This window comes from Neolamprologus multifasciatus, chromosome 20 (assembly GCF_963576455.1).
Source record: "Neolamprologus multifasciatus chromosome 20, fNeoMul1.2, whole genome shotgun sequence".
NCBI classification, from domain to species: Eukaryota; Metazoa; Chordata; class Actinopteri; order Cichliformes; family Cichlidae; genus Neolamprologus; species Neolamprologus multifasciatus.
In genome coordinates this window covers 23,562,903-23,590,450 of record NC_140458.1, presented here as the reverse complement: position 1 = coordinate 23,590,450, position 27,548 = coordinate 23,562,903, and the positions used below count along the sequence as shown (strand labels likewise).

The 27,548-nt window shown below is 41.1% G+C and overlaps 1 protein-coding gene across 3 annotated transcripts in view; it reads left to right on the top strand.

Annotated features, from left to right (window-relative positions):
* The window catches only part of LOC146494956 (plexin-A1-like), a 306,263-nt gene that overhangs the window by 69,833 nt on the left and 208,882 nt on the right, over nt 1-27,548 (top strand). For all 3 annotated transcript variants that reach the window (XM_085145283.1, XM_085145280.1, XM_085145281.1), the window contains exon 3: nt 78-260. In XM_085145283.1, the coding sequence (XP_085001409.1) occupies nt 78-260 (183 nt within the window). The remainder of the gene's footprint in view (nt 1-77; nt 261-27,548) is intronic.

Below are 27,548 nucleotides of genomic sequence, written 5' to 3'. Positions count from 1 at the left end.
CAAGAGAAGGGATTTAGAAAGTGTTAATGGTTGAGTTAATGGCTTTCTCTCCCTCTCCACCCCCCCTCTCTGCACAGCCGTTACAGATAAACGACAACTTCTGCGGCCAGGACTTCAACCAGCCTCTAGGGGGCACCACCGCCATCGAGGGCATCCCGCTTTATGTGGACAAGGACGACGGCATGACCTCCGTGGCTGCTTATGATTACCGCGGCAACACAGTGGCGTTCACGGGCACTCGTAGCGGACGCATAAAGAAGGTAGGCTGGAGTTTCCGAAGCACTTTTGCATCCTCGCAGATCCGTTTAACACAGAGACTCTTCGCAAAGACAAAACTCAGTGATGCTTCAGTGTGATTTGGCTCAAAGCTTTTCAGGTCTCACCACATATGCATTCTATATAAAGAAAAAAAACGATCAGATACAAACATTTCACCTGACAGTGGTGTGGTGTGAAAGGAAACTAACAAAATGTGACTAAAACGGGGATTTAAAGGCTCTGGTAAGAGTGCAGGGCTTGTGTGTGTGTGTGTGTGTGTGTGTGTGTGTGTATACTGCATGAGTATGCGTGTTTCATGGACTATAGAAAAGCATTTTCACTCTGAAGCAATTTTCTGTCATTTTCTGATGTATTTTCAGTGGTCATTGGTTTTGGCATCGCTGACAAATGGTTTTATCATCAGCGCTCAGTGTATATATATATATATATATATATATATATATATATATATATTTATTTATTTATTTTTCTTTTGAGACATACCAAATAAGACATATACATAAAAAAAAAAAAAAGTAAAACAGCAGTTTCTGGAGAAGTGAGTTTTCTCCTGCAGAGCGAGTTTGTGTGTGTGTGTCTTTGTGGAGGATGTACAGAGTGGAGCTCGTACTGCTAGACAAACTGGAGCTGTGTGGTTTTTATCTTGCTGAGTGTTCTTTTGTGGTCTAGTCACAGGATTGTCAAAAGCCAGTGAGAGTGTCTGAGTGGCTATAAGGTGGGTGCAGATGATTTTTATGTGTCTCCTGAGTACCTCTGGTGAAGGGACGGATGAAGGAAACCTGTGCTTTGCGTGTGCCTGTGCTCAGTCACAGGCTAGCAGTAATTTCCTGCCGTGTTCAGCATAAGAACCACGCTATTTCTTTGTGTACGTGTGTGCGTGCACCTGTGGGTCTATAATATGTGTGCTCCTGAAGTACCCATGTGGAGTGGATTGCATGGTGCGTGTGCCAGTCAGCTGCTCCTGAGCCTTAGCTATACTTTCTCTTTTCTCCCCCTGCTCCTCATAGGAGTGCGTCTGTGTCACCAATACTACTGAGGCTGAATAAATACACTCAGGTGAAGATAAAAAGTGCATACACACACAAAGTAAATGAAAAGAAATGTTAGATCGGCATTTCACTCTGCGTCGCATTGAGCTTTATGAAGATTCAGACATTTCTTTTAGTAGACAAGCATCATTTTGCAGCTGCTGATGTCTATTTTTTTACTTTTATTTCAGTGGGCGACGTCTTTAAGTTTGCATTTTACTTTTTGTCGCATCCCATTAAGCTCAGCTCAGATATTTTAAAGATTCAGCTGCTGCAGTTTTAGACACATATTTGACAGCTTAAGCAGGAGGCCTGTGTGTTTCCGCAGCCTGTGGAACAGCCTTTGCGACGCTGCTGTCGACTGCTTTTATATAGGCTTTGATACTATGCGCACACTCTCAAACAGACCCACACACGCCTCCTTACACAGCTTCCTGTCACTTGAGTTTTGCTAAGTCGACTGAAACCTAGCCCGCTAGTCCTTGCAGCCTGACCCCTTGGACTGTGTCTGCGGTTGTGCAGACAGATGATTTGTATGTGCGCTGAGACTGTGGGGATCAGCAGATCCTGGATGATATCCCGCTGATCGGAATCCCATTTCCTCTCAGCCGCCGTGTCTTCCTGTGCTTTGGGGATGGAGGAAGGAAGGTGAATACGGCGGGGTGGAGGCTGCCAGTGTCCTCGCACACAGATCAATGCAGATGCTGCATTAAAATGCTGTTGTCTATATGAGCGGGATAATGGCGAGACGGGATGACAATCACTATAAATCAACAGCAATTCAAGCTACAGCCGGGTTATTGGGCTTTTTCATTAGCCCGTGCCCGCTAAGGCTTTCCTCGCACAGGAAGTGATTCGTTTTAGGTTTAAATAAGGTCTTTTTGGCTAAATTGGAGAACAGCTGTTTAATGGCTGAACTTGATTTGTGCAAAAATAAATTCTGGGGCGAGGGAGAGGGGAATAGGACTGGGATTAGAACGAGGGAGGGAAAGAAAGCGAAGCTGAGGCAGCAGATGGAGAGAGATGGTTACAGGCCGTGTGGTTTTATTGCTATTCATTGGAAGTTAAACTGTGCTCCTTGGCCTAATGAAATGTAAAGCTGCATTGTATTGATGTACACACACACACACGCACACACACACACACGCATGCACGCACATACACACACGCTCCTGCTCATTAAAATTCCTGCAGTGTGACTGTTGTTGTGTGTGTGTCTGCCTCCGTGGACGTGTCCCGGCTGCTAGACTCTGTATTGATTGATCTATGAATATATAATCAGTAGTGTAGATCTTAAATGGAGCCAGTTCATTGGATAAGCGTTGGAACAGGTTTGTGTGTGTGTGAGGGAGAAAGAGAGCTATGACATAAGCCAGGGTTAATCTATGCTGCCTTTCATCAGCAAAACTAATCAAAATGTCATGACTGGCTAAACACGTGGCATGTATGTGTAAAAAAAACCAAAAAAAAAACAGTAGCCTTGCTCGTGGGCCGCTGGCTTTCTTCTTTACAGGTTCTGACTGTGCCTGTAAGAACTAACTCTGCTTTATTAGCCGACCTTGCTGACTCCGGTTTTCACCTTTGAGACGTATTTATATAGAATATTTTTGATGGAAGTGAACCGCTGATTAAGGGCCGTGTGTCAAAGTGAAAGCTCTCTTTGATACTTAATGGAGCTGTGGGACCGTGATTAGGTTCTTAATGTTTTGAAGGTCCCTCCCTCAGCCTGAGTGTATTAAGTCATTTCAGACCAGGCTCTGGCTGAACTAGCTGTGTTTTTATTGAAACATATCTTTTTTTGACTGATTTACTAAATGCTACTCTTCATAGCACTGAGAATGATCTCCTCTCCACGTTAGCTCAGCTTCTGGCACAATCAGAAAAGCTTTTTTTCTAAAGGACCTGGAATTATCTGGCGTTCCACAGGAACCCATTCTGGGCCCAGTGTCATTTCCTGTTTTCCATGTTTCCACTGGGTCTAAGTAACATCAAGAACTTCCATGGCTACGCTGATGACACAGGTACACTTCTCTAATATCAAACAGTACCCCATTTTCCTGCAGAACTGCCTTAATTATTTATGGCATCCATTCAACATAGTGCTGGAAACATCCCTTGGAGATTTGTGGTCCATATTTACATGAAAGCATTACACAGTTGCTGCAGCTTTATCTGTTGGACATCCATGATAGGAATCTCCCTTTCCACAAAATGTCAAAGGTGCTCTATTAGATTGAGATCTGGTGACTGTGGAGGTCATTTGAGTAGTGAACTCGTCATGGTGAAGAAACCAATTTGGGATGAATTGAGCTTTGTGATGTGTGCACTGTGGTCACAATGAGATGGATGTGGGGGGCTGCAGTATTTAAATGATGCTCAGTTGGTACTGTTGTTAGCCGACAGCAGTGGCACCCAGCGTGGTCTTGTCCTGCTGTAGGTCATCTGCTTCTACGCTTGATGTGTCATGTGTTCAGAGATGCTCTTCTGCATACCTTGGCTGTAACGAGTATTTATTTGAGTTACTGTTGTCTTCCTCTCAGCTCAAAGCAGTCTGCCCATTCTGACCTCTGGTACCAACAAGGTTACTTGAATCACCTTTCTTCTCCATTCTGATGAACTTAAGCAGCTTATCTTGATCCTATCTACATACCTAAATGTATTGAGATGCTGCCATGTGATTGGCTGATCAGATATGTGCTTTAACAGCAAGTGTATGTTCCTAACAAAGAGGCCAGTGAGTGCATATCTCACTAAAGCCAAGCAGAATGACTACACTTTCCATATTGTCTTGCCTCAATAATTATTGCCTTTTATTTACTCCTCCTTGCCCTCATCACAGTGTCAGTCACTTGATCTCAGTTTGATCTTATTAATTAATAAACACGTTTTTTTTGATACGTCATGCCATCTTATTCTGTTCAATTTAAGCTGAGCTCTGAGGTTAAAACTATTCTTTCATTTCATTCAGCTTTAGCAAAGGTCATCCACACAGATATTACCCCCCAGATTTGATTACTGTAATGCAACTTACTGCGGTGTCATTAAAGAAACACAGGCTTCGGTTTACTTTGAAGAAGAGAATAAAATAAAATGTAAAATGAAATAATAGTAAAAAACTAAATAAAACATAGAAGAACAAAAGTGACTGCAATAATTACATTTGATGCTCATTTGATTTCATAGCTCTTATACAGTGACCATGGCCATACTTACTGTATGTTATCAGGGTTGCAATAAGAAAGATATGAGAGACAGTGTCTGATACACAATGAAAGTGGGATTTAGGATACAGAACAAACAGTGCGATATAATACTGTGTATAGGAGGCAGTCTTTTTTTATGGTGACAGTCTGGCTATCTGCTGTTCACCTCTCCCAGGCCTGTCAGTTAGCAGCAGCACACTGCGTTTATGCAGTATATGTTCTTGGTCCTTGCTCTGTACCTCAAAGCCACACATGATTACCCTCTTCTTTTAAACACCACTGTACATTGCTTTGTTGGCAGACAAAGTGTAGGTGGGACACTGAGTTTTTAACAGCACGAAATTGCACTATCGGCTGCCTTCTGCGTCGTTTGCCAGAAACATCCTAAAAAACCCCGTCTTCAGATCTCAGTAAAAACCTGGAAATCCTTTCATTCCTCTCATTTCGTCTCCTCTTTTGTCTACCTGGGAGAACAAGGTGCTCCTGCCGCATCAGGTAAGATGAAAAGAAACTCTCTACAGCCTGAAGTATTTCCAGATTTTAGAAACAAAAAGATGAAGCTAGACAGATGGAGAGAGAGAGAGGGGAAGAAAGAGGGAGATTTACTCACAGCAATGTATAGGTGTGCAGACGTGTGTGGTGGGTGAAGGGGTATGGTTTCATGTCATTTCATCATTTCCTTGCTAGCAGCAAATCCAATTACTTTTCCCTTTTCCTTTCTATCTTGGAAGATAGCCTGAGTGACAGGACTGATTGGAGTACAGCGCTACCGAGGCAACTGTGCCAACCAGTTGATTGACATAACACTGGCACTTCACTGCTTTCAGACAGGGAGACAAGTGAGACTGGTTAGGCTTCAGGGCATCTCAGAGCTGGTGAGGTGGACCAGAAGTTCACCCGCATTGCTCTTTTGATCCTACATCTGTCCCACTCAGACATTACCCAAGCAACTCTAGAGCGAGATGCTCCACGGTGCTCGGCTCTCTTTCAGTATGCGACGGTGACGTACCGTGCACGACCCTATCCTGTCCACTTTTTCACTCCTCCCAGCTAACAGCATTCCACCCCCTTAACGGCATCGACCCTTTAAGAAGATAATAAATAAGCAGTATACTGCGTGAATTGAGTCATAATCTGCCCACCATCTCTTATGTAGTGTGGCTAACACTGCACAGCATCCTAAGCAGCTTTTACTGGAGGCTACTTTCATGCTGTTGTATACTTTGTGCCAGTTTACATTTCTGCTCTAATGCATTTCTCAATAAGACCCTGTGCTTTTGTTCTCCACTGTAGTTGTGCCAGCTGTATTGAATTTCAAATCAAGGTTTTATAGTAAAAGTTGTGATATAAATTAATAAAGATATAACAAGCGCTTTCCAAACCGTGGGACTTATCATGTCTTTAAAAAGTGGTGCCTTCCTTTTTACATTTAGGAAGATAGATGTAAAAAGACCAGAAAACAGACAAAGGGTATCATTCCCAAAGAGTGTATATGCCCAAATGTCTACAACAACACAAACAAAACAAAGTTTCAAACATTTCATATAAAGTTGTGATCTTTCCAAAGTCCTAGGAAAGCTTTTGGAAAGTCTTTGGAAAAGGTGTGCTTTTCTGTCTTCCTTCCAGGAAACAGTTTTTTTAAATTGTTTTTAGATCATTCAGTTCTTCTTTTAGATCATCCTCCACCATCAGCACCAGTCATCATCAATTCTGCATGTGAGTCACACATGGCTGTCACCAGTGAATTATAATAACAGGAGTGGCACCAAGAAATACCTTCTGACAGTAAATGGATCATAGGTCAAAAAGATGAGCTCAGTGCGATGAGCAGGCGACCACATGCCAGGATGGCTACGAGCGGCCGGCCCAGGTTCAAGTCCGACCCGCCACCCTTTGCATGTCTTCCCCCCTCTTTCTCCCTCTCCTTTTCTGTCAATTCTTCACTGAACCTATCAAAATAAAGGCCAAACGATTTTGGAATCACTGATTGTTTAGTTATTGTTTTACAATTGTGCTATAAAGAAAGATAAGCAATGGTAAATGGACTGGTACTTGTATGGCACTTTCCTGCTAGTCTCATTTACCCAAGCACACACATTCATTCAAGTCCCTTTTCTTAACCTAAGTACCGTGTCTTTTCACATTGACAATTCGAAAGAGGAAGCGAACCACCAACCTCTACAACCCGCAGTCAACTCCATCTGATGAGCCACAGCCACCCACAAATAATCGCTGATAGCTGATAATGAATGACCAATCATTAGTAGTTCTGCAAAAAATTAACAATGCAGAAAAACTGTCTTTTAATGGGGTGTGTTTACACTGGTGTATTATTTTTACAACTTAAGACTCTTGAGTGCTCCAATTCTGAACAGCCCCCAGCAGAATGATTTCCTTTCTGTATAATTATTTTAGTGGAGGCTGGTGTTTTATGGAAACAGCAGTGATTGGAGAAAATACATTTAAACTATTTAAATTAAGCTATTTAAATCAAGCATACATTATATTGCCCAAAGTATTCACTTACCCATCTAAATCATTTCATTCAGGTGTTCCCATCATTTCCATGGCCACAGGTGTATAAAATCAGGCACCTAGGCATGTAGACTGCTTCTACAAACTAGAATGGGTTCCTCTCAGGAGCTCAGTGAATTCCAGTGTGGTACTGTGATGGGTTGGCACCTGTGCAACACGTCACAGTCATGAAATTTTCTGACTACTAAATATTCCACAGTCAACTGTTAGTGGTATTATAACAACGTGGAAGGGATTGGTGAAGTGTTAAAAATCACAGTGCGGGATTGGTGAATACTGAGGTGCATAGAGCACAGAGCTCGTCAACTTTCTGGTGATTCAATCGCGACATTCAGTGGTTTGGAAAAACTTGACTGGCCTGCGCAAAGTCCTGACCTCAATCCAATCAAATTGGGATGAATCAGAGTGGAGACTGTGATCCAGGTCTTTTTGTCCAATATCAGTGTCTGACCTCACAAATGTACTTCTGAACAAATGGTCACAAATTCCCATAAACACACTCCTAAACCTTGTGGAAAGCCTTCCCAGAAGAGTTGAAGCTGTTATAGCTGCAAAGGATGGGCTGACATCATCTTAAACCCTATGGATTAACAATGCAATGTTACTCAAGTCCATATGAGTGTGAAGCCAGACGAGCGAATACTTTTGGCAATATAGTTTATAAAGCACAGGAAAAGTCGTTAGCCCATTATCCGCTCTTCACCTACCAGCATTCAGTGAACAAGAGCACCGTGGACCCCTTCCTAGAGTTTGAGATGGCCGCGGATGTATTGGCTCTTCAAGCTTAGCGGTAAAACTATAGCTGTCAGAATGATTAAGCCTAATCAAGAAACATGGGATGGGAGGTAATTTAGCATGTGAATGCTAATTAGCACTAGCATTTAGACTGGCAGACGATGATTGAAGCAGCGCATCGGCTGCTCGGGCTGGTTAAATGGCAAAAACACCAGGCTGGTAGAGATGATTGATAATCTTCGGGTCGTGCCGCTGTCTGTTTTCCCCCCGTTTGCGTGTGAGCGGATTACACTTTCCTCTTCCCTCCGATGCAAACTCATAATGAGCAGATGAGCACAACACCTGAACACTCTAATTCCATCTTTATCCCATTAAGTAGAAGTTAGTGGAATAAATTCCTATTAGTTTCTCAGAATACACAACAGGATTTTCCTCAAGCCTCGTGTGTGTGCGTGTGTGTGTGTGTGTGTGTTAAAGAATTCATTCATTCATCTATAGCGTCTGCCGTCTACTGTCTCAAAGTGGCACAAATATACACAATTACATTGTTTAGATCCATATTCATGATTTATTTGTGAGTTTCTGAAACAGCAGTTCGGTATTCACACTCTAGGTTTGTGTGTGTGTATGTGTGAACTTGTTGCCATGATATATATGAAAGGGTACATCAATGTGTCAATACATGGGTGTTTTGTGCTGCAGTGTGCTAGTCCCTGTAAATGCATGTGTGGAGCTGCTGTTAGAGCCTGTTGAGGGAAGACTAGTGTGTAAATCCTTCAGAGATAATATTACTGCTGTAAGGGCTGCTAGTGTTTGAGTGAATTATCATTGGATTCTCCGAGCCGTACTTTCCTGCTGTCCTTGTCTTCGGGCCTTATGCTTTGTCTGCCAACAACAACCGTCTCTCTCTTTTTCTCTTCCCCTCCGCTCCCTGTCCTTCTTGCTTATATGTCACCTTCAGCTCTCTTTCTCCTAACCGAGGTGGGCTGGATGCCCGCAAATCTGCCTCCCATGAGAATGTCCCACCTCATCTGTGTGTGCATGCATATGTGTGTGTGTGTCCTTCTCTCCTCTGCTCCCTATTCCCTCAGTCCACTCCCTCAGCCTCTCTATCTCCTCTATCCATTAGTACATTAGTATACGTCAGCCTGCAAAAAAAAAGAAAAAAAAAGCTGTCTCTGTTGTGCCTTTTATGAGCAGGAGACAGAGATAGATTCAAAGACATACAAGGCTGATAAAACAGTGAGCCATACATCAGCTCGTACTTATATGACCTGATTGTGCATCTGCTTTAGAGGTGTGTTTGCTTAGGTTAAGGCAGGCTGGTTAAATGAATTACACTTTATTTGTAATGTCTTTGCAGTATATATATATATCATTTAACATATTAGATATCTATTAATTTAGCATCTAGCTATAATGAAAACAAAGTAGAACTACTGAAACTTGATGCTTACACTGTCTGTAGTGCAACTCGAGCACCAGCTGATGTTATTTGAAATGTAATTGTTTTAATGCAACTACTGGTTATTGCATCTTTGGGCCTACAGTATAGCTATTGCTGGAGCAGTGATAATCTTATTTAGCATTTTTTTGTATTACTCTTTAACTTACAATATAAAGCACCTTGAGGCGACTATTGTTGTGTTTTGGCGCTGTATAAATGAAATGAAATGGATTATTTTGCACCGTGAATCACATTAAGCCAAAAGCATCCAAGAATATATAATATGTTGTTAGAAATGAGCATGTTTCTGTGAAATGTGTAGTCTTCAGTCCCAACCATATTCTGTCAGGCTAAGAGCAGCTCCTTTTGGAGTGATTAAAGGTTTAATACAAGTTTTCGTATTAGTTTTCATTTGATTAGGTCAGGATTATGTGTTTGACAGACAAGAGTTTTAATGAAGCTAAATGAGGCATTTTTAAATGCAAACAAAGGATACTTAATAGACAGGGCAAACTTTGAAGTCTATCAAAAATGTTAGACAATTTTCCAGTTCTTCAGAAGACTTAGAAATGGAGATGTTCCAGCCAAATATTTAGAGGACGTGATATTGAAAACAGAATGGAGTGTTCAAAATAACAAATACAGTATCCATCTATATACTGTATTTCGAGGGAGACAGGCAGCACTTTCTTCTTTCTGTCTTTTTTTTACTACCAAATTGAAAGGATGGTGCATTAGTTTGAAAATTAGTCAATGGGACAGTGCGTTAGAATGGCTTCCACCTGAGACAAATAGACGATAGGTGGGGAAAAATAGAGGGGAGAAACCATTTTCTTCAAAGGCAGTGCAGCATGACATGAGGATGGAGTGATCCAGAAGCACGCTGGTGCTGGCAGACTGATCTGAAATACAACAGCAGGATGTTTGCCGGGACGGAGACTGATATGATACTGTTCTGCATCACTTATCAGAGGCAGTCGCTGCTAATGTGCCATTGTGGTTGTAGGTTCAATTCCCAGGTGGGCTATCACTTCATATGTATTACCCCCTATGTCCTTGAGCAGGGCATTATCTCAGCATTCCCTCTGGAGGAATATGGCTCGGCATTAATGGACGGGCGATGTGCATGGAGAGCTAGATGGATATATTAGTGAGCTAATGAATCTTTGATAAGTGGGAAGGCTTTGTGGGTGTCAAGAGACAAAAGGAAAGATTACAGCTGAACCTATCAACTGCGAGATGGCTTTTATTCACATAAAGTCTTTGCGGCATCTGACATTGGGATTGCCATTGTGGGGCATGGCTATGTGTGTGTTGGTTTGACGTGGCAAAGCACTCTGGGAAAGAGGGGGGATTGCTAGTGTTTTGGAGATTATACTGCAAAAAGTGTTTTATTTATTCATTTTAGTTTAGAGGATAGAAAATAAAAAATCATCTGTTCCTTAGCATATACTAAATTATTTAAATACAGTCTCAGATGAACAACAACACATGACATATTAACACTGTGTCATTATTTACTGTCTCCCTCCTATTACCGCCAACAGATAGCTGCCCATCCCTGAAGCCAGTTCTGCTCAAGGTTTCTTCCTGTTAAAAGGGAGTTTTTTCTTCCCACTGTAACCAAATGTTAGGTCATAGGGGGTCATCTGATAGTTGGGGTTCTGTATTATTGTAGAGTCTTTACCTTACAATAAAAAGCACCTTGTTATTGTAATTTAGCGCTGTATAAATAAATCTGAACTGAATTTAATGTGAACTGAGGCAAAATGCAGAAGTGTTGTATGAAAAACTAAGCACACCCCAGTAGTTTGTAAAGCCAGCTTTGGGTCAAATAACTTTTTCTGTATGATTTTATCTGTCTGAGATTGTTGCAGAGGGAATTTAGACCGCTCTTCTTTACAGAGTTCAGTTTATTGAGGTTTGTGGGCATTCATTTATGCACAGCTCTCTCAAAGTCCCACCACAGCATTTCAGTTGCGTTGAGGTCTGGACATTGACTGGGGCATTGCAACATGTTGTTTCTTTTCTTTTTTCAGCCATTCTGATGTCGATTTCCTGCTATGTTTAGGATCATTGCCCTGATGCATAATTGTTTCAGCCAACTTTTAGCTGTTAGATAGACAACCTCATGTCTGACTCTGAAATACTTTGGAATACAGAAGAATTCATGGCCCAAATCTTCAGTCCTCCACAAATGTAGTTGACAGTTTGGTTGTACCCAAGGTCTTTCTGCTGATATGCTGTGCATTATAGCCAAATAAATCGACTTTGGTCTCATCTGTCCAAAGAACATTGTTGCACAAGTCGTGTGGTTTATTCAGATGCACCTTTGGAAACCTAAGCTGTGCTGTCATGTTCTTTAGAGCCATTCTCCTGGCAACCTTTTCAAACACCAAATACTTGATCAGTCTTGTTCTAGTTGTACAGACATGTTAACATGCTAACTGAGGGCTGTAGATTCTAAGATGTAGCTCCGGGGTTATTTGTAGCTTCTCGGAGCATTGCACAGTTTGACTTTGTCGTCCTGGGGTCTCCAGTTTTTAGCTGGCTCTTTGTCCTGTGAATCATTTTTCTCAGAATAGAATAATGGCCTAAAGTTAGTCAAGAAAAAGGGACAAAAACTGTGGTCTCTGGTGTGAGTGACAAAATGATTATGTCACCATTAACCACACTAGTGTTCAGTGGACTAGTGGACTGTTTCTGGCTTTGTCGAAACAATCCATTGACCTCTAACGTTGGAAAAACTTCTCTTACTGTGCTCATGGACACAAATCAATAGATGAATTGCCACCAAACTGCCTTGGCCTCGTCTAATTGAATTCTGCAACCTGGTGGACATATTACTAATATTAATACATTTCACGAAAACAGTTAAATTAAGTAATGTGTTCCAGTTTCCCTCTTCCAGTAAGGCCTTTATGATGTAATTCACATGTGGCCACAGTATGAACACAACATCTGTTGACTGGAAATGTAAAATGTGTACCAAGTTCAAAAAAAGAAAAGATTTAAAAAAAGCAGTGTTAACCCTTTGACCTCATAAATCAGGGTCCCTGGGACATCACCAGTCCCAGCACTGACTTAGAATGTCCCTGCTGATAGAGCACGTACGGCCACGAGTCCAGACAAACACACGCATATGTAGGATGTTCAGCAACAGCCAGCGATGCGCTCGGACAGCTGTTGAGCTGACGACTGCTGTCAGGTGCCAGTGGCCTGATTCGAGCTGGCCGACCTCTTCACATCACAACATGTGTCTGCACAGATACAGGAGGTGATGGGCGGACATTTGTCTGCGTATCTGGCGTGCATCTGGAGAACAACTGGCACGTTGGGTGGGTCTGGTGTGTGTTTTGATTTGTGTCTATGCCGGTTTGCTTGACACACAGAAGTCTCGGGCATCTTGTACCAGAATGTAGAAAAGATGCAGATTAGCAGGTGTGTTTTTTCGTCACCTTCGGCAGCAAGGTGGAGATACCTTCTGGATGGATGTGTGCGCTTGTCTGATTAGTGAGCAGAAAAAAAAGAAACAAAAAAAACATTTCACTGTGCGTTATGTTAATCTGTTTCACATCTAGGGAAAGATGCAGCCTTCGTGGGTGTGTGTATACATGTGCATCTGATTAGAGGGCGCATGAAGGAAAGGATGCAGGCTGTGTGTGTGTGTGCGTAATGAGATTGCAGAGGGTCGATTTCCCATTTGTTTGTGTGTAAATGTGGGTCTCTGAGAGATACTGATCCTTAGATTATAGGGAATCTCACTCTGTGTGTGTGTGTTCATCTTCATCAGTGCGTTCTGTGTTTGGAGTAGGAAGTAATGTGCGTTTACATATTACAGCAGCTGTGCTTTCTACATGTATAATAGGAGCTGCCCACCTGATGCCAGGGCAGCTGCCACACAAACAGCCCACAGCACTTACACACACTCTCTCACATACACACACACTCACTCAAATGGTGCCAGTGGAGATTTTTTTGTTGTCTCTTGAGTGTGTGCTCGCTGCAGAGGGGAAGAGAAAGGGGCAGCTGCAGTATAAAGCCTTTATCAACTGTTCCCCTAGACTATCCCATCTGTCTATCCATTAATACACACACCCATACACTAATGCATACACACGGTCCTTCTGTTGTCTTATCAGTCACACATGGCGTACTTCACACTCAGCAGGGTCTGTCACGACAATGATGCTTGTTCTTGGATGTCTTCCGTGGGGAAAATGCGTGTTTTGGTCCACTATGTATGACACCATGAAGCACCGTGTGTCTCATTTTCTGTAGAAGTTGGAGTTAGAGATGGAGCCAAAGGAGTTAAAGTTTCTAGGAGCTGAACATATAAGCACCAAAAGATATTCCCTCATCAGGTTTTTGAACGGGACAGATAATTACCAGTTTGTTACCTGTTGAAGATCAGCTCCTGGCTGCTGGGGTGAGGTCTCACTCTGGATTTTTAGCTAGGTTTTGCGTTAGCATGCTGTCTGTGCAGATGGTTGCAATGGGCCAAAGTATAGCAGTGTAATGCGGTTGTTTCTGTCCTGGATGCAGTTTGCACTTTACCATCACATCCCTGACAGTAAAAATAAGTAAAAATCGATAAAAGTAATGTCCATATCTCTGCTCCTGAAAAGCTGTTTTGTGGTACCGCTCCACCAATTTCCTTCTCCTGCACACAAACTGAAATCAGCTGACTGTTGTGGAAGTGCGCAGGAAGAAAAAAAAACATATTTGCTGGATTTTTTCTTCTCTCTATCTGCCCAGCATTTACATAACCGAAGAACCTTTGTAACGGAAGTTATGACATAATTTAATTGTAATTTTTATAATTACCAAATTTAGTACAGTAACGTGTTAGTGAAAAATGTAAGTTGATCATGACACCTGGTTGGTAAATGTCCAATGCTCAAACCAAATCGAAAGAAAAGTCACAACAAAGTTTGTGACTCTTTGGCAGGAGTGGGCAAGTCGATGGTTGGTCGAACCGGGAACCTCACCTGATTGGCCCGGATGGTATAGTGGGAGTTCCGAAGTTGGTTATGATCAAGGGCTCTAGAGGGCTCATAATTGATAATAAGAGGTCTCCATCGACACTCTAGCAGAGGCAGATACTGAGAAGGCGCGGAAATACAGCAGATACTTGATGTCCCAAGACATCAAAGTCTTCGTTTTTTTTCAGTGGATGCAAGGGGCAAGTGATGGTCTGCTACTCTGGAGTCTGCAAGGCCAGGCAAAAGAATATGCAAAGACCTTGAGCTGGAAGTTTTTACTGCAAACAGTAGACCTAATTAAGGTCTGCAGGAGTCTGATCAGGTCTCCATTCTCCAACGTAGGGTCTCACTTCCCAACGAATTCTGCTTAGTCGCCTGATTGTGGATGGGCAGACATGAGAGGCGACTATTAGAGCTGTATCTTAAAAGATGACCTTTTTATGGCTCTCGAAATGAGCAAACATTCCTTCACACTTCACCACGAAATCCACACCAACTTTGTCATGCCATCTGGCTTTGTCTGTGATAATATTGAAATGAGTATTATGTGATAAAAATGGCAGATTTGATATAGCCGTGGCATGTGTTTATATTCCCTATTGTGCACAATAATGATAGAAGCCCAAAAATGTCTGAGAGGGAGAGCCGTGGGTCAGTATCCGATCATGATTTAGTACCTAAAAGCGGAGCTACTTCAACAACCTCAACAAAGTAGCCTAAACACTGTTTAGGCTACCTAAATTTGAATTATGCTGTTTCATTCTACATAATGCTGTGTCACTACTATTGCACTATAAAGCTACTGCTTCCGCTGCTGCTGTTGGCACCTCGTATCAATAGATTCACCCTTTGAATTAGGTAGTCTGTCACCAATGACAGGAGCTCATTGGAAAAGAAGGATGTAAAATGTCCTTCATTTTTTTCACCAATAAATGCTGCCGCCTGCACAAGCTGCATGCACTGATAAAACATTGTTCTCTGTCTTGTCATAAATATCATTATGGCAAATCTCCTTGAAAGGTCTTCATATAATTTTACCCACCCTTGGTGTTGAGTGCTTGTGCGCTGTATGATTTTCCATTTAATTTCAAACTAAGAACTGGCTGTATGCATATGAACTATAGCTAAACCCATATTTGATTTTTTTGAACCAATACCAATATTTAGGACAGGTTTACACATGCCAACATTCTTTATGTACTGGACACTGTTTTCACTATTTTCTTTGCATACGCCTGTTTGTCTGTTCGAGTTCATCTGGTAAATTGTGTGTGGTGCAGTAGCCAAGGTATGCTGTAAAAATGGGCAAAATGGGCAAATCTAAAAACTACCAGAGCCGTCAAACTTTGTGGAATGCAAAAAAACAAAACAAAAATTGAAGTAGATCCAGTGGGAAGGCTCCTGGGAAGACATTAAAGAGCATGTGGGAAGTAATGAGAATTGATTAGAAAGGCTGAATAGCTTCCATAAATTATGGAATAGTATTTTTACTCGAAATGGCCATTACGAGTTTATGTACGATTTGTTAATACTGTAGTATTATAAAAGGAAACTCAATCATAGTTTATTTGGTTGCATTTAACATGCAGTTAGCAATTTAAAATGAAGATCCTGCCTGACTCCGCACCACCGTCTCCTCAGCTGTAATGTGTACTCTGCTACATGTACTGCAGACAGTGGAACTGGGAATGAAAATGGACTGGCATTTAAAGAGCACTTTCCTAGAATTACTGACTACTCAAAGCACATTACTCTACAAGCAGTATTTACCCATACATTCATACAGCACGTTATTAAAAGCACTTTATCTGCCTCACACTGCTGAGAGTATTTAAATAATAGAATTGGAGCTGCTCTGCTGGGTAATCTGTGTGGTGACATCACTTCTAAATTACCCCAGGCATCTTTTTCTGCACTTTGTTCTACAATAAAAGTTTTCAGATCAGCTCACATCAAACTGTATATGTACACTGATACCTATTTATCTGTAATAGGCCAAAAAAGCATCAGTCAGGCTCTAAAAAGATTATATAGTATGAAATTATATCACACTGGCCAAGTTGTGTGCTATATTAGATTAGCTCTGCAGCTGTTCTTCCAGAAAGTCATAACACTCTGTTTCAGTGTGATTATCAAAATTCTTCCAAGTCTTTTTAAAAGGAGAGTCTGCCCGTTTTTATTTTCGGGTTCAGATTTGTTCCATTTTGCTGTGTGTTTAGTAGTTTGCTTTCATTTGTTCAGTGCATTGTTGTTTTTGCCCATTCGTTGTCCTACATTCTTGGTTTCCCTGCATGTTTTTTTAGTCCAACTGGCTTGCCGGCCAGGCACAAGGACATCGGGTGGCTCTGCAACCGTATGTTAATGAGGTAGAAAGAGACAGATGAAGAACCTTGAGAGTTGTTTGAGGTCAAGGGGATATAATGAAATAGAAAATAAGGTTGAGATTGAGAGACAGAGACTCAGAGATCGGGAGTCGAGGGTTGTCCTTGATGGTGTTTATGATATTGATTGCCTGCTCTCCAGAAGCATCCTGATTTCTGATTTGGACACTTGTGAACAATGTGATTGCAGCAAGAACATCTAATGTCTCGAGTGGCCTCTGCAATCAAGAACAATGACCCTTAACTCTTTGCAAACTCTCCCTCTGTCTCCATCACTTCAGCTCCCACATGCACATGCGTGCTTGCGTGCCTATCTAAGGATGTGTCTCGGATCTAGCACATTTTACTTTGAAGTTGACATGATTGAAATGCGCATTCCTTGATATGAATAAAACCTGCTGTTTTTGGAAAAAAAACTAGTGGTAGATATATTTTGAACATGTAGAGATGAAGAGAGGTCAAACAGATATGCTTTACTTTTTTAGAGAACAAAGAAAATTTGGTGCACAACATTTTCAAAGTGTAAGGAGTGTCTCGTCTTTGTCTAGTCTTTGTCCACTTGTGATGACAACGGCCATATTTCTAACTCTAACTTCTAATACAGAGTTAGGCAGGTTAATTTTTTTTTTGCTTGTGTCTCTTCAAGCTGTTATTCCTCCTTCATTTTTCCCTGTTATTCCCACTAGCAAACCTCCGCACTACGGGTGGGTCTTCGCTTTGGTGTTAAGTCAACAAACTATATTATATTATATATTATATTATATCTATATTATATTATAGAAAACTATAATTACTTTTTCTTACTCGCAATCACATCAAACGTTTCGGTTTTTCATTTTAAAATCTTACATGAACTGTCATCACCTTATCCTGTTAAACATTGCAAATATGATTATATAATATGGTGTACGTGGAAGTTATAGATATGTAAGTTTTCATTTTTTCTTGCTTCATGGCAAGACAATGGTCACCGAAATGTTGTCTTCTTGTCCCTGCATTGTTGTTTTCTGCTCTGCTGTGCTACTTCTGGACTTTAAGGGTTTTTTTTATAATAGCTTATTTCGACAACTTGATCAGTAATCAGCAAGCATCAAGATTGGTCCATTCGTCTAGGAGTAGATGGGAGCATACAAACAGACGTGCGTATGTTACAATCATTACAGAATGATTTACTGATCCACTGCACGAGCAAAAGCCCAAAGAATTTTCTTTTCTTTGTTTTCTTAATGTTTTCAAAGACTAATCTAATTATGAAGTCTTTGAAGTGTGGAAAAAGCCGACATTCAAACATTAAACAGAGAAAAGTAGACGAGCAGACAGGTTGATGGCGAGAGAATGGAGGACAAAGACCTGGTGTTGTTCAGCCATCTGGTGTGTGTTTGCGTGCGTCTGTATGTGTTTGTGCGCTTACGTCTCTTGTATCTTGATACGGTGGAGAGAATGACTTAGATTACCAAGACTGATATCAAAGCCACACTCACGGACACGCTCCAACTGCCAGCCCTGCACACATGCTCACTCTCTCGCTCTCTCTCTCTGGAGCCTTTTGGTTTGCGCTGGGTAGCATACAAAGCCTTCAGCTAGAAGACAGCAGTCCATCGTTGGTTTGTGTGTGTGTGTGTGTGTGTGTGTGTGTGTGTGTGTGTGTGTGTGTGTGTGTGTGGAGGGCTCCCCTCTAATTGAGGTGTACAGTGAATTGGCAGCCTGCCTGATGTTACATAGTCATATGAAGGGATGTGAAGGAGAGAGAACGAGACAGAGAAAGAAAAGAGAGAGGGATGGGAGGGGGTGTATTTAAAGGGAAGGATGGATGATTTGTTGAAAGCACTGATGGGAGAGAAATTGAGGGAAAAACAAGATAGAATAATGGGTGGAGGCGGTGGAGGATAGAGGAGAATAAAAATGTGCAACAGCCAGCAGTGCAGTCAGTCTATCCTTGATGGAACAACATTGGATATTACTTGGTATGTCTGGAGATGTACAGTATATCTGAATGGCTCAGGCATATATTTCATAAGGATATAGCTTTTATCTTTTTTATGAAAGCAAAATGAAATAATCATGAAGTCATCATGGGCATCGTCAAAGACGTGGACCCCTCCTCTGAAAAAATGAGGCAAAAAGGCATTCTCAACTAGCTTAGCAGTGTCAGTTCACGGTGCTCCCACAGGTGTGCAGATAAATGTCGCTGCGTTTCTTTGATACTAAACAAAACTTAAATATTTCATGATTCAGACAGGTTCTGCAGCTATTAGGGACATTTTTCCCCCCGTGATTTCTACGAGGGCTTATTCTCAATGGACAATTGACAATCTAAAATACATGTATTATTCATGTGTGTTCGGATTAGGCTTGCTTCTTAAAAGAGTAAGACTGTTGATGCAAATTGTGGCAATCAGGCTCTAAGTGCCTTTACCGTATCCATCAGTTATGTGTCACACTTTTCCAACTGCTGACTTTTTTGCAGTGGTAAGGTGTGGACATGATGTCAGTCTTTGTTTCGGGTGTTCAGCGTAACACATGCACACGTGTACATACACAAATTAACACCCCATCTCCAAAATGAGAAGACTTAATCCAAACAGGCTTGTCTCTTTCCAAAGTGTGTGTGTGTGTGTGTGTATGCGTGCACGCAGGATTTGGTATTGTGCTCCTGATCACCTGCCGAGCTGAGCACGAGTCAATTAGCCCTTTTGAAAGCATCAGGCATTTAGTTAGAGTCTGCGTATGTGTGTTGTGAGCACCATTTACACTCATGCCAAAACTCTTGAAACTGCTTGTTAGAGGTGTTAAAGTTACGTTGTATAATGAGGGGTTTCTTTGTGCTGTACATGCACAGCATTAAAAATAGACGATAGGTAGTAGCACAAAATTCATTGTGTTCATTGTATAAGTTTTTTTTCTTGGTTAGCCTAATGAGTTTATTTTTTTCTTTAGTTTATTTTTCTGATATATTTAAGTTATCTTTTTTGGTGTCAGTTTGGGGTATTTTTTTCTTCTTATCGTATCACTGTGTTTCATATATTCTACATCTCTGCAGTCATGGCTTTCATCTACCTCCTCTCCCTTTTATTTAGTTTACATTGCAGTGCTGTGCACACATATACAGATACAAGCAAAAAAGCAGAACTGAGCAGTGATGGTTAAAGCCGCAGCATTGAACAGAACATCGGCTGATGAGCCAAAGCAGAAAGGTTAATCCATCAGATTACAGCAGATTACAATGCACCAGGGAAGGCTGAATGGGAGATTATGGCAAAGAGATGACGACTAGAATAATGGGATGGGCGGGTGGTGGAGCGCGATAGAAGTTAAGGGATCAAGGACTGATAAAGTGGATTTAGCACTTTTTTTTTTGGCTGTCTACTTGCCCGCTAGTTTCTCAGTAAAAATACACTAAACACTGAGCAGGTTGGCCATGGCCAATTTTGTACTTGCAGGGACATGACTAAGATTAGTGGTTAAAAATTAAATGCCTCCAATATCCCTGTTTTTCCTCTGATGCATTTTCATTACACAGAAGGGCACAAACAAGTAATTTCGTGTGGGACCAAATGTAGAAAAAGTACCTTCTGGGTAGCATTATTGCTATAAAACATACATCTCAGTTTTAACACCGTATCATTTCAGGGAAATAGAGTAGGAGAATGTATTAGATAAGATAGGGGCTTTATTGCAATAGCACACAAACACTACTACAGTGAAATATAGGTTTAACATCTAACCAGATAGTACAAACAGCAGGAAAAAGACACAGTGAGATAAAGTTGTACTGTGAGGATAAATTCATTTAAAGAATAAACACACATCAGTAGGCAGAGAAATAATAAATGGGTAGAAGTATCGAAAGTAAACAATGCAAGTTTAAAGGGGATCATGGAATCATGATGTATACTGGTTTTTGCTGTTATATTGCTGTATAATATATTTACTTATTTCAAATATTAGGTACAGTTTTTTTACTCTTATATCTATATATAAGAGTGTATATATAAGTATAAAAGTTTTTTCCTATAATCTTACATGTATGTTAGAATATGTTAGGGTGTTTTTTATATTTCACATTTTTATATTTATCATAGTATTACAGTATTATAGTAGCATTACAGTAGTGGTTTAAATGACTTCAGAAATGCTTTTGCGTTTGACTATCATATGAAGATATGCTGTGCGTTGGGGGGGGGGGGGGGGGCAGTTTTAAGTTTTGGATATGAAACTGTATACTTACACATGTATTTTAACATTCACTGCAAGCTTCTATGTCTGTTATAGCCTTTTGAAATCAGGTGATTCTTTTTGACCTTCCCCGCACTTTATTTATTTGTTAAGTTGTATTAATCCAATAGCGAGTCAATGCACCAAAAACAAAGTCTGATCTACCTTCTGGAGTGTGCTGTTTCTATTTTATCCCCCTCCTTCTAATTGGGTGGCCTTTGCAAACAAAAAGTTTGAATAGCAGGTAATTTGTCTGCTGTGTTCACCTCCAGAACAATTGGATTGCCTTGAAAAGTGTGTATTCGCATTTTAGCTTCAGTATTAATAAATGAAAGAATGAGGATTAATCAAAATGCCAAATCTGGTCTGTGCCCAGGGTAAAACTTGCACTGATGTTAAAGATCGTGCCACAGGTGGTGAAAGAAACTGTTAGAAATGGTAAGATTTAAAAAGATGTGAAATTACATCATTTAAAAAAAATGCTCTGGTGAGGCAGGTCTCTTTTAAATGGTAAGTGTTGACATTTTGGGCTGACCCCATGCTGTGACCTTTAAGCCATGAGCAAGTCACGCTAGCGCTAAATGGAGTCATGAGACCTTTGAGACTTCTAACCAGGTCCCTGGACCACACAGTGAATACCACACCATATGACTTAATCACACAGTAAGAAACAAGAGCCCCCGATGGGACACCGGTTAAAGCGAGCTCCTGTTATTTTAACGATAACGGCACAAGATGTACTTATCTTACATTTCCCATGCGGTTATACCATGAAGCATGTTCTTTTATTGATTTGGCCAGAGACTGTAGGGTTGGACTGTCTGGGTGGCCTACAGCAGAGATACCCTTGAGTAACAATATGGTCACAATTTATGCTCAGTTAAACAACATTATCCTTGGGGGTCTGCTAATGCACTTGCAGGGCCCCCCGTTTATTGTCTCCAGTGTCCAGTTGAAAAGTCACTGGATAAGAGAGTATATGACATCAGCAAAGTCTTCTCATTCTGTACATAAAGGCAGCAGATGTATCACTTAATTTTTAGTGTCAGCAAATTAGTTAATATTCTTGACTATTTAAAAAGGTATGTAAAGGTCCTTTGGACTTTCTATGGCTATTATTTTGGTTCTAAAGAAGAGTAACCAACATGCACTCATATCTGGCCTGTGTCACCCTAGATAGATGAGGTTTTGATTACTTCATTGAGTAGCACGAGAATTACAGATCTCATTAAAGCACAGCAACTAAGGAAGAAGTTGAGTTAGACTGGACTGATGGAAAGTGGTCGATGAGGAAATAGAGACGGAGGAGAAAAAAGTGGAGAGATTAGGGATGAGAGGGCTCTCCACATCCTCCTGTATCTGTCCAAACAGCTTGCAAGCCAGCCAAAAGTCTCGTCATCTCTCTCTCTTTCTCTCTCATTCTTTCTTTCTCCCCCTCTCTGCCAGACTGATGACAGAATGTGGAGAGAGGGATTAGAGAGGAGAGACTCATGGAGATGGAAGGATAACGGCTTCTGGAACGCCATCGCTTTGTTAACTTTTGGAGATTTTTTGTGCTGGTGTGTGTGTTTGTGGAACCCATCCTCATTTCTAGGGCCTCAGATGCTAAGGTTCTCTCAAAGCAGGTGCCCTTGCGTTGCTGCGATGTTGAGACTGGACTCATTCCTGAATCTCATACGGACACTCGACCAGACCCCACTGGCTTGCCAGCATGCAGGTTGATGATTCACATCATCGACCCTGCAGGACCGAGGGCGAGAGATATGAGAATACTTAAGCATTATGCCAACTCAAAAAACTACCACAATATAAACCTTTTAGGTGGAAAACACACATGCTGTATTTTGCTGTGTAGAATTACAGAATTGTTACAGGCAATAGACCGATATGTATTGTTATATCTACATTCTGTACAGTAGCTTATGTTATGTTTGCATGAATGCAGACGTATGGCCTTTATCAGCAGTTATTTTGTTACCAGTGGGTGTAAAGTCCTAGACTGTCCTACTATACTGTCATTGTGATAATGACCTTTAGTGGTAATTGTAATTAGGTGTTGGTAATTGAGGTGATGTGGCCACAGAGCCATAAAGTCATTGGAGGGAGGAGATTGGGGTGGATGGATGGGTAAAGGAAACACAGAAAACTGTTGTTTGTTTCCTGTTAGAATTCATCTTAGTCCTTAACTGAATTTTGATGTTTAATAGATGTAACAGAGCTGTTTGTCCGAAAACCTGGTGAAATGTTCTAATGTAGTACCATATCACACTCTGCACACAACGCTGTGGGCTGTATTCACTGTTGTATCATGTAGTCATGGTTCTTACAGAATCCCGATGGTGATATAAATGATACATTTATTATTAATGGGCAATTTTTAACGGTGAGCAGAAGCAGCTCACTAACCATGTTAATTATCTCTGAGATATGTTTTTGGACTAAAGCAAGACGTCTTACAAAGAAATGAATTATAGCTCACCATACTAATAACATAATGATAGCTATTGCTTCATGATAATTATGCTGATTTCAATTTTTTCATAATAGTTTGGTCATCATGAAGAAAAAGTGTCACTGTGGACAATGAATGTAATATATTTAATATTCACATTAGTATTTGAATAAAATAATAATATATCGTATTAGTCCTTTTATACTGTGCTACAGTTTTATGCCATGTATCCCCTCTTATGGTTTTAGCTAGGAGCAAAAAGTGCTCACGCTTTCACTTTAACTTTTAGAGCTAAATTGAAAAACCCATGTGAGTTAGATGTTGTGAAGCAGGTAACCCAAACGGAAACAAAGCAGGCTTTACTTACTTTGTGCTAAAGGTCACACTTGTATTTGCTTGTATATGGTTTGTGCACGGCTATTGCTATATTATTTTGTAAAAGTAAAGGACAAGACCAAAAGTGCATAGCGAGCTTGATTTGTAAGGCGGCAGCAAACTGCAGTTTTCCTCCTTGGTTGATCGGCCATTGAGAATTGTTTACTTCTGGATGAAGAAGGAAAAAAAGGAGCGCTGTGAAACATTCTTAAATCATCAGTTTGCCTCAGGGCCAGAGCCTGTAAACTGGGTTCAAAAGGCGAAAAGCTTCACTTTTGGAGCTCGTGGAGAGCTGGGAACAGCCGGGTCAAAGGTCAACAGAAGGGAAGTTTAATAAAGAAAGGGAGGGTGAGATACGAATGGCGGGAAGACATTTGATTGATTGTTTCCTGTCTCTGTCCCAGTCTGCTCTCTCCATTCTCTCATCCCTTTCTACTGCTGGGCTACTCTGTCCATGTCACTGTCTTAAATGGTTGTTTATTAGAAAGTACGTTGCCATAGCAGTGTATAAAATAGAGAAAAAAAACCTCACAAGTCAGACCGTTTGATAAATTATCTGGCTTTAAGACTTTTATTCCACAGCAGTAAATAATCCCCAATATCAGAGTAATGTGAGGTGTTGTAAAACTCAGGATAGGTGTCAATAAAATCATTCAGAACACAGGAAAGGGCAAATCAGACAGAGTGGTTACAGTGTGTGTGTGTGTGTGTGTGTGTGTGTGTGTGTGTGTGTGTGTGAGTCGGGTCCATCCGTATCTCTCTATCCTTTTCTTTTTCTATCTCCTGCGGGATAAAGCGGTTATTCAACACATTCCATTGTTGAACCTTCTAACTGGGAGACATTTAGCAGGAGCGCACAGTCCTTTATGGCATCACAAACCGGATCGCACACACACACACACACACACACACACTACAGCGTAATCTCCCACCGTGACTGTGAGAAAGGAACAAAAAGAGAGAAGACAAAAAGATCAAATTATCAGCTACATTTAATTACCCACAACTAGACAGACACAATAACAGTGCTAAATCCAGATTTGTCTGGGCTCGAAGGAAAGAGAGGGTGGGAGAGAGAGAGTTTAGGCAGGCTCTCTCTCTCTCTTTCCTTTGCAGCAGGGATGGTTCTTGTGTTTTTTCCCTGCCGTTTTTGAAGGCATCGCTGCAGAGTGAAGTGATGACAGCTTATCGGATTAGGGATCGCCGGATAATAAATACCCTTGTTTGATTTCTCCACCCATACTCCTTAAACATGATTACTGCTTACTGTTACCGCCAACATCACATTATAGCGCACTGCACGGCAGCACAGACATTTGCATAATGTTTATAGAGACGGTAAGGAGTGATGGCTGCAGAGGGGATGGATGCTGAGGAATGCATTGAGCTGTCACTCCCCCTCCATCTTCTTCTTCTTCTTTTTTTCCTTCCCTCCATCTTTATTGTGTCACATCCTGGCTCAGAAACCATGGCAAAAGAGCGAGATGACAGGTGAAGGCCAATAAATCACAAATTCATTCGTCATGAAAAAAACACAAAAACACACCAAAAAAAACCAAAAAACAAAACCATGAAATGAACAGGAGGAAAAACAAATGTCACGGGACGCTGCAATCAGTATAATCAGTTGTTAGGAGTCACTTCAGTTCTATTATTATAGTGCCAACTCACAACAACTCACTGCCTACAGAACTAGAACATATATACACAAAGCTTTGCTTCTCTTCCTGCGATGAATCAATGGATCAATCAGATGTTTTACCCATGGAAACGCTGCTGTAATAAAAAGGCAGTACACATCACTCAGATAACACGACGGTGGCCGTGTCCCAGAGAACTCAGTCCAGCTTTGAGCTCCGAGCTGAGTAACTCTGAGACAGCGTGGGTTTCCACTTACTTCAGTCCACACTGAGTATATTCATGCCGAGTTAAGTGTATGTGTGACTAATGATAAAAGCCATCATGAGTGGAACGTCAAGACTCACCATAGCAATGGGTAAATAAAAAAACGGAATGTGCCAGTGTTCATCTTAAAACAAACAAACCAAAATGTAGCTTTTACATCACAAATAGGGCTGGATAAGCTAACGCATTTGGCATTTGCCGTGACAAAATTTCCTCTAAGAGGTGGGATAAATAAGAAGTTCTTTTCCTAAGATGCTTGATCCTGAAGTGAAATGACCGTACCACAAATTTTAATAATCACCTGTGACACTGCTGGGACCACTTGAAGGTGAGGAGAGGGACACGGGACAAAAGACGCATTGTGGAAGCGACCCAGAGATGAATAATAACTCATAATTAAATGCAGAGCGATGTATGAACACAGAGAGCGGAACGAGATGAGCGAAGAAGAAACAGACCCTGGGAAGCCACCAGCAGCTTAGGCATATAGGTTAGCTTCAACTGACTCAGAGTTTAAGTTAAATCTCTTTCTGGAACACAAAACCTGGAGCCTGGAACCAGGTTTAACAAAATCAGAGTTCTCACATAAAAACTGCTTTTAAGTTCAGTGGAGTGACATTTTGCAGGATTTTGTTGCAACTCAATACTTCTTTCGACTGTCTTTGAAAACACTTAAAGCTACGATCTTTGCCTTTGCACCCCACTGATATACATAAAGTATTTAAAGGTCATATATACTTAACCTTTTAGTAATTAAAAACATTTGAACATTTGAATTGTGGTCCAGTTTGCCAAAATGCCTGGACTCTGACGCAGACACAGTTTTTACAGTTTTTTTTTTTTTGTTAATTGTAACATTTTTCACTGGTGCTCATCATCATTTTCATCAATTCAAAAGACAAATGTCACCACTGGGAAATTAGAGAAGTGTTGCTTAGAAATGTTAAAGTCATTAAAGAACTTAGTCAAAGACCAAAAGAAAACTTTTTTAAAAAATCTGGTCTTTATCCTTTTTGAACAATTGTGTCTGTCTACCCTGTGAAAGAGAACTGACATCAGGCAGCTGTGATCCACCTGAGATCAGTTTTATTTGATTCAGGACAAAAAAGGTATTTGGACTTGGTAAGCGAAACACGTTACCGATGACCAAATTTTGTGTTTCTGTATACTGTAGGTGATGTAAACCAATGTACAGACCAGTGCTTCTGCTCAATACTTGCTACAGAAAGTATACAGGGAGGCCAGTGTGAGACCACTTTGAGGAACAAAGGCCTTTAGTTGGCTATAAAGCTATCAGTGTTTCCATTCGCCTACAGTGACACTCTCCAGACACCCCAACTTTCTGTTTGTGTGTTACATGTATATGCATCGCAGGAAATGTGTACTATCTGTGTGAGTCTGTGCGTACGAACTGCATGCATGTGTAATTTATTCATGTATGAGGCACTTGCTGAACTTGTGACCTTGTCCTGAACTTGACTCCATTCTCATTCAGTGGGCATCACAGAAAGCCTGCTAGCACCACTAGCTAATTACAGCTGGGTTGCTTGTCGCCTTTCTTTCCCCATGGCCCTACTGCACATGCATCGGAGCGCACGTGATGCCTGTCCCCTCCCCGGCACGACTCCAAGGCAACAGTGTCTAGACAGACAGCATGATGGCACTTTCTCTTGAGGAACCTAAGAACATTTGTGACCAGACATTTGTGGCAGTGTTGGTGTCCAGACTCCAAGGTTTACTGACAGACGTTCAAAGTGCGCACCAAACTTTGGCTACTAAAACTACATCATTAAAACTTGAGATTTATTTGACTTTTGCTCCATTTTTTTTTAAAAAAAAAGCACTTTGAAGACTCTTCTCAATAGGATGTCAAGTTCCAGTAGTGTAAAAGCTTTAGACTGACAGATACGGAGAGACAAAAAGAGCAGCGTGGATAATATTAGGTCCCTTAATACTGCGCTGCTTTGCCTTTCATGCCAGGCCAGCAAAGCAGTTCTGATTTTAGCTG